Source organism: Xenopus laevis, chromosome 7S (assembly GCF_017654675.1).
Source record: "Xenopus laevis strain J_2021 chromosome 7S, Xenopus_laevis_v10.1, whole genome shotgun sequence".
Classification (NCBI taxonomy): Eukaryota; Metazoa; Chordata; class Amphibia; order Anura; family Pipidae; genus Xenopus; species Xenopus laevis.
The window spans coordinates 10,063,996-10,073,155 of NC_054384.1; the positions used below are offsets into that span (position 1 = coordinate 10,063,996).

Consider the following 9,160-nt stretch of genomic DNA (forward strand, 5'->3'; position numbering starts at 1 on the left):
TGTGAGCAACATGTTGCTCCCCAAACCCTTGGATGTTGCTCCCAGTGGCCTCAAAGCAGGAGCTTATTTTTAAATTCCAGGCTTGGAGGCAAGTTTTGGTTGTATAAAAACCAGGTGCACTGCCAATAAGAGCCTCAATGTAGGTTGACAATCCACATAGGGGCTACCAAATGGCCAATCACAGCACTTATTTGGCACCCCAAGAACATTTTTCATGCTAGTGTTGCTCCCCAACTCCTTTTTCTTCTGAATGTTGCTCACGGGTTCAAAAGGTTGGGGATCCCTGTATTAGGGTATGGCTATTATTTTAGCATTTGGAATGGAATTTTTAGATAAATTTTTTGGTGTTACTGGTCCTTTAAGAGCTCAATAGCCGGCACTGCTGTAACGTAAGCCTATATCACGTACCAGTCAACTTGCTTTGCCCTATCACTGAATAACCTCATAGCAGTTAATGAAAGTCGCCAGCAGAGGGCAGCCAAGAGAACAAAGTCTTTTCGCCAATCACAATCCGCAGGATTTACTTTCGCCAATCACAATCCGCAGGATTTACTCGGATCCCTCCCATAAACCCATCCCACAATACCTGTCGGCCTGAGCCAAGGAGACAGAAGCCGAGATGTCTAATAGGCGGGTGCTGGAGTTTTTCTATGACGTTGTCTCCCCTTATTCCTGGTTGGGCTTTGAGGTGAGGCTGCGCCCTGTTCGGTCCGTGCGTAGCGCAGTGTGTCCTTGTGCAACGGGAATTGCTTCCGCCAAAAGTCATATTTCTTCACATTGGTTCCCAGGCTGAAGGGCAGAAGTTTTGGGGCACCATGAAGTGAATATATCAAAGTTATACAGTGTTCACTATGGATGAGGCGTGTATACAAATGTTGAGGAATCTTAATTCTCCTCTTAATTCTCCACTGATAACGCCTTGTATTATGGGCCTCATTATGGTTCAGCTTTAGTATGATGTAGACTAAATGGAAGTGGATGGCAGAGAGCCCTGCTGAAAGTGTAATAAGGGGAGATAAAGTTACCATCACCTGTGTGTCATAACTACATTATATTGCCAGAAGTATAGGGACGCTAATTATTTTTAAATTATCAATTTAAAGGAATTTATCAGTATAAAAATAAAAACTGGGTAAATAGATAGGCTGTGCAAAATAAAACATGTTTCTAATAAAGTTAGTTAGTCAAAAATGTAATGTATAAAGGCTGGAGTGACTGGATGTCTAACATAATAGCCAGAACACTACTTCCTGCTTTTCAGCGCTCTTTCTCTCCACTGATTGGTTAGCAGGCAGTAACCAATCAGAGACTTGAGGGGAGGCACATGAGTCATAACTGTTGCTTTTGAATCTGAGCTGAATGCTGAGGATCAATTACAAACTCACTGAACAGTTATGTCCCATGTGGCCCCCCTTATAGTCGCTTACTAACTCAGAGTTAGAGAGCTGAAAAGCAGGAAGTAGTATTCTGGTTATTATGTTAGACATCCAGTCACTCCAGCCTTTATATATTACATTTTTGGCTAACTAACTATATTAGAACATTTTTTATTTTGCACAGCCTATTTATTTACCGAGTTTTTATTTTCACGCTGAACTGTTGCTTTAAGCCACACCCATCATTGCCAACCTAGGTGCCACAATACTTTCCTGACAATTCCATGCTTCCTACTTTGGGTCTACAGCAGATGTCCCCACCATTCTTTTATCTATGAGCCAGATTTAAAAGTAAAAAAGAATTGGGGAGCAGCACAAGCATCAATAGGGTCACTGTGGTGTGTCAAATTTGCTATGAGGAAGGCCCTATGTGGATTGCCAGACTACAGGAGGCTCTGTTTGCCAGTAAACTTGGTTTTAATGCAGCAAAAACTTGCCTCCAAGTAAGAAATAACCACCTGGTTTGAGGCCACTGAGAGCAACATCCAAGGGGTTGATGGGTAACATATTGGGGATAACTGGGCTAGAGTTTGGGAAAGACTCAACACAATAATGTCCCATTCACGGAGCCAGGTCCATAGACAGTGAGTTTGTTGAGACAGACAGAACCTGATTGGCCTGCACAAAGTCCCGACCTCAACCTAAATTCACCCTTGTAGAATGCATTGGAACCCCCAACTGTGAGCTGGGCCTGATCCCCAACATCAGTGCCCAATTTCTTACATTTGAATGGAAGCAAATCGCTCCAGCATCTAATGGGAACCCTTCCAGGAGAGCAGAGGCTGTTCCAGGAGCAAAGGGAGAAGCATCTTCCTATGAATCCCCTGAGATACTGGAAAGGCAGTTGTCAGGATACTATTGGCCATGTAGTGTATAATGTTAATGTAAGGTCCATATTGTTTCATATTGAAGTGCTCTCTGGCTTGATATCAGCTTTACCTTCCTTCTGGCCAGGTTCTGTGCCGATACCGGAACATCTGGAATGTAGACGTCCATTTGCGTCCTGGGTTCCTCGCGGGAATCATTAAGGCTTCAGGTATATGAAATATTTGTGAATAACCAGGAATTGTTGCTGGTCCATTATCCACTCTGTCCCCAGATGCTCTACTAAATACATCTTGTATCCCTGACTTTATCATGTTTGTTTTTTTTGTTTGTTTTTTTTACTGATTATTTTCCTTTGTGCTATATATAAATACTTTTATATATAAATACTTTTATCCATTGCATACATTTGCCACCCATAATAATACAATATTAATATTCATTAATATATTCTCCATTGTGCCCTAATATTGAGTGTGCAGTACCAGTGCTAGGCAGGTGATTTGGCACCTATTTATGGCTCACACATCTCTGCATAGTCACAGTTGGTTCTGAATTATTGGCTAAAAGTCAGGCTGTGTTAAAGGGGAACTCTTGCAAAAATGAAAATTGAATATAAGCTTCATCATACTTAAAAAGGAAACTTGTTTCTAAATACAATCAATTAAATATTCTGTATCGTTTCTGAAATAATCAAGTTTATGTTCACTATTCCTCTCTCAGCCTCTGTTTCTCTTCATTCTGTCTTCATGCAGCAGTTGGGTGTCAGATAGTCATTGACAGTTACATTCAATATATCTTATAGGGGGCTTCCTTTCCTAGCAGATGTATTAGAGCTCACTAAAATAACAGATTCCTGTAGAAAAAAAAATACTGCCTTTTGCACAAATTCTGCATGTAGAGAGACATGATGTCTGGTGATTTAATAGAGTGAGCTCTAATACATCTTCTAGGCAAAAGGAGCCCCCCTATAAGATATATTGGATCTAACTGTCAATGAATATCTGACACCCAACTGCTGCATGAAGACAGAATGAAGAGAAACAGAGTCTGAGAGTGGAATAGTAAAGATAAACTTGATTATTTCAGAAACAACACATATCAAGAATGATATTGACTAGTAATGGGCAAAAATATTCGCCTGGCACGAATTTGCGGCAAATTTCCGCGTTCTCCCACGAAAATTTGCTGGCGTCAATTTCCAATTTTTTTGTGAAAACTTTTGAATATCATGATTTTTCGCTCATTTTTCACCGTTTCGGGAAATTTGCTGGAAATTGACAAATTTTCGGGCGAATCGAAGCGGGCAAAATTCGCCCATCACTAATATTGACTAGTGTGAGGTGCAAGGAGGCACTCTACGGGCAGGGGCTAACTATAGAGGAAGCAGACCCTGTGGCTGCAGGGGAGCCCAGTAGTAACAGGGTTTTGAAACATGCTACCAACCTGCATAGAGGAATGGAATTTTGAGAAATGTTGACAGGATGGTGTTAACTTGGTCAAAATGCATGTAACTGGCCAGATGTGTAGCCAGCATCATGTAAAAATAATATTAATATTATTATACATGTGGGTATTTAGAACATAATGTGGCCCCTGTTTGTTCCTAGGTAACCCTCCCCCTCCAATGGCCCCGAAGAAGTTTGCATACATGCTGCAGGATCTGCCGAGAGTCTCTGAATGTTACCAGGTTCCTCTCCGACAGCCCAGTGACTTCTTCCAGACCATCATTAAGAAAGGTGAGTTCTTCTCAGCGATTTGCCTTCAGATCATCTTTCACAATTGCCCCATCCTAGTGCAGTGGCCCCATGAGGAGGCAGGTGTGCTTCTAGATTTCAAAACCTGGGGAACATGCTCCAGATCTTATGCAAAACGCCCTGAAATTTGGCCCAGCCCAGCTAAAGCCAATGATACTACTACAGGTATGGGACCTGTTATCCAGAATGCTTGGTACCTGGGGTTTTCCGGATAACTGATCTTTCCGTAATTTGGATCTCCATACCTTAAGTCTACTAGAAAATCATGTAAATATTAAATAAACCCAATAGGCTGGTTTTGCTTCCCATAAGGATTAATTATATCTTAGTTGGGATCAAGTACAAGCTACTGTTTTATTATTATTATTATTACAGAGAAAAAGGAAATCATTTTGAAAAATTTGGATTATTTAATTATACTATAATTATATTATATGGAGTCAATGGGAGAGGGCCTTTCAGTAATTCGGATAATGGATTTCCAGATAACGGATCTCAAGCCTGTACTACTGAATTGTATGAAAGCTAGCAGCCATGCTCCTCAGCCATTGTTCATATCAGTTACATCAGGTGCCATAACTTTTATAGTGTTGGGTAAGTGTTATTCTGTTGGAATCTAATAAACTGTTTTTTTCAGGAAGCCTCCAAGCAATGAGGTTTGTCACAGCTGTGGAGATGTCCCACCCGGAATTCTTAGATCCGGTTTCCCGGGAGCTGTGGATACGGATCTGGTCAGAGGTCAGAAATCAGTTACTTGTGTTCCCTGTCATTCCAACTTGTCATTGGTTTCTTTAAAGGGGAACTAAAGTTTAGCTAAAGAAGTAGGGCAGAAATGTTGTAGAGGTATGGGATTCATTATTTGGAAACCCATTATCCAAAACACTGAAAAACGTATGGAAAGGCAGTCTCCTTTGAAGCTGAAAAGTTGAAATAAACCAAATTTTTGTTTTTTGACCTAAGACCTGTGAGTTCTTTTTTGCTTCACATCTAATAGACTTGTATTACTGGCACCCTGGCAGTTGCTGTTTTTTGGGCTCTGATTTTTTATCAGGAAACCCGTTGTCCAGAAACTTCCGAATTACGGAAAGGCCGTCTCCCATAGACTCCATTATAATAAAACAATCCAACTTTTTAAAAATGATTTCCTTTTTCTCTATATTAATAATAAAACAGTACCTTGTACTATAAAGATATAAGTAATCCTTATTAGAAGCAGAACCCGCACATTGGGTTTATTTAATGTTTACATGACTTTTTTTTAGACTTAAGACAGTAATAATTTTTTTGTTTCCAAAAAATTTGTTTGTACATAACAAAAAAAAAAACCATGACACATTTAACTTTAAATTCGCAAAGCCTTTTGGGAGTTGAGTGAGAGGGAAACCTTTGGTAGTGAGAACAGAGAGTGAGGTAACAATAGAGTTCATGTTAATTGTTGGAAAACAGCAAGTGAGTTGAAAGTAGATTTCAATATGGTATTTGCCTGTGCAGAAAGTTGTATATTACTTTTTGGTAGGGATGCACCGAATCCAGGATTCGGTTCGGGACTTGGGCAGGATTCGACCTTTTTTTAGCAGGATTCGGATTCGGGTGAATCGAATCTGAATCCTAATTTGCATATGCATATTAGGGGCAGGGAGGGAAATCACATGACTTTTTGTCACAAAACACGGAAGTAAAAAACATTTTCCCATTTGCAAATTAGGATTCAGATTCGGTTCAGCATTCGGCCAAATCTTTCGCAAAAGATTTGGGGGTTCGGCCGAATCCAAAATAGTGGATTCGGTGCATCCCTTCTTTTTGGGCAAGCTTTGTGCACTAATGCCATCCCTGAAGGGCCTGATACCAGCGCATACACTAATTCATCTTGCTGGTGGACAAATTCAATTCAGTGGCTGCAATTTGCAATATTTTTAGTGGAAGGGGAGATTTTGGACTAAGAACTGAAATCATTGGCTCGGCACTGAGGGTTTTGTATTGCTTTAGACAAATAGTCAATGATATCATTTTTATTTGTGGGTAAGTGAATTGATTGGCTGCCAGGGCAGTTCTTGGGGGATTCAGTTCCAAGTGCAACTTTGCTTTATAACAAAAATATTTTATGGATCTGATTTCTGTATCTTTTCTGATTCCAGTTTTACTTTTCAGGACACAGACATCACTGAGACAGAGAGTATTCTTGAAGTAAGTAAACCCTGAGTAAACTAATCCTGCTATGTACAGACCAGTCATAATAGTGTGTGTCAGCCCTCATTGCCGTTTGTATTTCCCTGCCCCCCCCTGTAATCTGTGTGTGCCCTTGTCTAATAAGCATCAGCATAAAGGGATGTTGCACCAACACCAGTGTTTCGGTTATCTCCTGTAGGCGGCCAAGAAAGCCGGGATGTCGGCAGATCAAGCAAAGAAGCTGATTGAGTCTACGGCTCTCCCAGAAGTTAAGAACAAGCTGAAGCAAAATACTGAAGAAGCATTAAAATATGGGGTGAGTCTTGTTAAAACTGATGCCCCCCAAAAGGACACTGGGTACAGTGGGCAAACAGCTTGGCACTGCATTCTGCTCATGGTCTTTCATTCTTCCATGGTTTATTTCCTTATAGGCTTTTGGGTTGCCCACGATTGTGGCCCATGTGGATGGAAAGCCTCACATGTACTTCGGATCTGATCGTTATGAGGTTCTAGCGCATCAACTGGGTCAGTAATTTAGTCCTCAGAAAGAGAGAGCACCCCTTTTAGTGCAAAGTACCTCACTCAATACTGACCATTAGAATTAGGGATGCATGCACCGAATCCACTATTTTGGATTTGGCCGAACCCCCAAATCCTTCGCGAAAGATTCGGCCGAATACCGATCCGAATCCTAATTTGCTTATGCAAATTAGGGGTGGAAAAGGGAAAAAAAATTTACTTCCTTATTTTGTGACAAACGTCATGAGATTTTCCTCCTCGCCCCTAATTTGCGTATGCAAATAAGGATTCCGTTCGGCTGGGGAGAAGGATTGGGCCGAATCCTGCTGAAAAAGGCCGAATCCCGAACCAAATCCTGGATTTGGTGCATCCCTACTTTAAATCACTTGAGAAATAGTGAAATACTGACCCTTAAAAATCACTTGAGAAATATTGAACCCATCAGCGGCAATTCATTCACTTTGCCCCTTGAGTATAAAGAGTCACATGTTTATTATATACAGTAGAACCCCAAGTTTTCCCTAATTTTACATTGTTGTTTTGTGGTCCTACCTATATATTATGCACAATACATTTCCCTGATTTTACATTTTCCTGGATTTTACATAATTTTTTTCTGGTCCCCTGCAAAACATAAAAATGGGGGTTCTACTGTATTTCCACAAAAATAAAAGAAAAGGGTGAGTTACACGATAAGAGGGGTAGTGATAAAAGTTGCCTAATTGCTGCACCCTCTTTTACTTGCCCCTCTTGAGGTGCCCAAGCACAGCCTTCAGCTAATTACAGAATTTACTAGGCAAGTAGCGGGCGCAGCAAATGTGCCTTGAGAATAAGACACAGGATAGTTGTGCAAGTTATCAGTGTAGTGCCCAGTGAGTGTGTCACTGCTCTTGCCCATTTTTTGTGGCCCAGGATTCTGGGTAATGGTCTTGGAACAAGGAGCAGAAATCTGAACCAAGTAAGTCCTCTTGTAATCAATGGGGATTCTGGGTAATGGAAGTAGAGTCCTGCAGCGGGTCGGGTACCTGTGGGTTACCTGCAAAAAAATTGTGCACCCTGCGGAATGAGGGGAGGATTTTCAGGTGCGGGTATACCCGTGGGTCTGCAGGTTGGGTTGCGGGTCTCATCTAAATTTCTTATCTTATGTAATATTGTCTATATTTTACTCCTTTTAAAGTTATACAAAACTTGTGTCTGCCCGCCCACTTTTGATGACGTCACTTCCGGTTTACAGCACCAACACTTCCTGTATGATGGTGGTCGGGAAGGTTGCGGGTTGGGTTGGGTAGCAGATCAAAGTGGGTAAATATGCGGGTTGGGTCCGGATCCGGGTCTTACAAATTGGTTCTGCGCAGGACTCTAAATGGAAGTTCCTTTGACTCTTCTTTTGTGATGTTGCACCTAACCCGGTTATTTGATGTTTTTAACAGGGGAGAAGTGGATGGGACCCGTGCCTCAGAAGTCATAACTGTAGAACACAGACGATATTAAAGTGCCTTTGTCATTGCCTTTCAAGTATCATGACATCTAATAAAGGTCTGGGCAGAGCTGGGACATTCCATTGTGTACGTGGTTTTATTTCAGTTTTTTTTGATTTTGACAAATTAAAATATCCCTGTTAGAGCCAGAGGTTTTATGGGGGACTCAACCCCCCATTTGTAAAAAAAAAAAAAGGGAGTAACCCACAGCACTCAATAAGTTGCGTGCTTTTAAGTAGATGACTAACAAATGACTTGTGCTGATTGCTATGGGTTACCGCTAGTGATGAGTGAATCTGACTGGGATCCTTGTGTCGTAGCCACTTCAACTTTCTATAAACATGCCAACCGGGCTCTGTTGCTTCACCTTGGGACCCTGAGCTACAACTCCCAAGAATGTCCCATCCTATCACTAAGGTTAAAAGCATGTTGAGAATCCAGCAGTATCTGGAGACAGAAGGTTCAAGACTTCTGGGGTTTCCAGCATTACTCAAGGTCACTTGACCTGCCTGTTTCATATGAGAATAAACTGGCTTTAGTTCCTACATATCACCAGTAGATGGCACCAGGAAAAAACACCTTGCAAATGTCTCCCAATCTCAGGCAGGAGGGTGAACGTTGCTCCCTATCCAAGGGAGACAGAAGCCGATATGTTTAAACTGAGGGTACTCGAGTGTTTCTATGGCGTCCGTAGACCCCAGGGAGATAGAGCCCCCTAGCTGCCGAATGATGTTAGTGAGGCTAGATTGTATACATCATGGTCATTTTATTTAGAAAACTTGACAAAAGTATCTCATGCTCTGCACATGGTAATAATTAATCATTGCTTTAAGATCATTCAATTCATATCCATACCAATACATAAATTAATTTAGATTATCTGCAGTTTTTCCCATAAGTATACTTGAAGCAGTGAGAGTAATTCATAAGGTGCATAATTCATTTTTTTTTTTTATAAAAAACCCATGTTGTCCACATG

At 41.1% G+C, this 9,160-nt stretch overlaps 1 protein-coding gene across 1 annotated transcript; it reads left to right on the forward strand.

Annotated features, from left to right (window-relative positions):
- The first annotated feature begins 579 nt into the window (after window positions 1-579).
- Window positions 580-8,257, forward strand: gstk1.S (glutathione S-transferase kappa 1 S homeolog). Its single transcript, NM_001096222.1, is given in 8 exon segments — window positions 580-688; window positions 2,391-2,472; window positions 3,872-4,000; window positions 4,656-4,756; window positions 6,167-6,202; window positions 6,384-6,500; window positions 6,616-6,709; window positions 8,134-8,257. Coding segments are annotated over 8 exon segments (666 nt in total). The 5' UTR covers window positions 580-619; the 3' UTR covers window positions 8,172-8,257.
- Window positions 8,258-9,160: the final 903 nt, after the last annotated feature.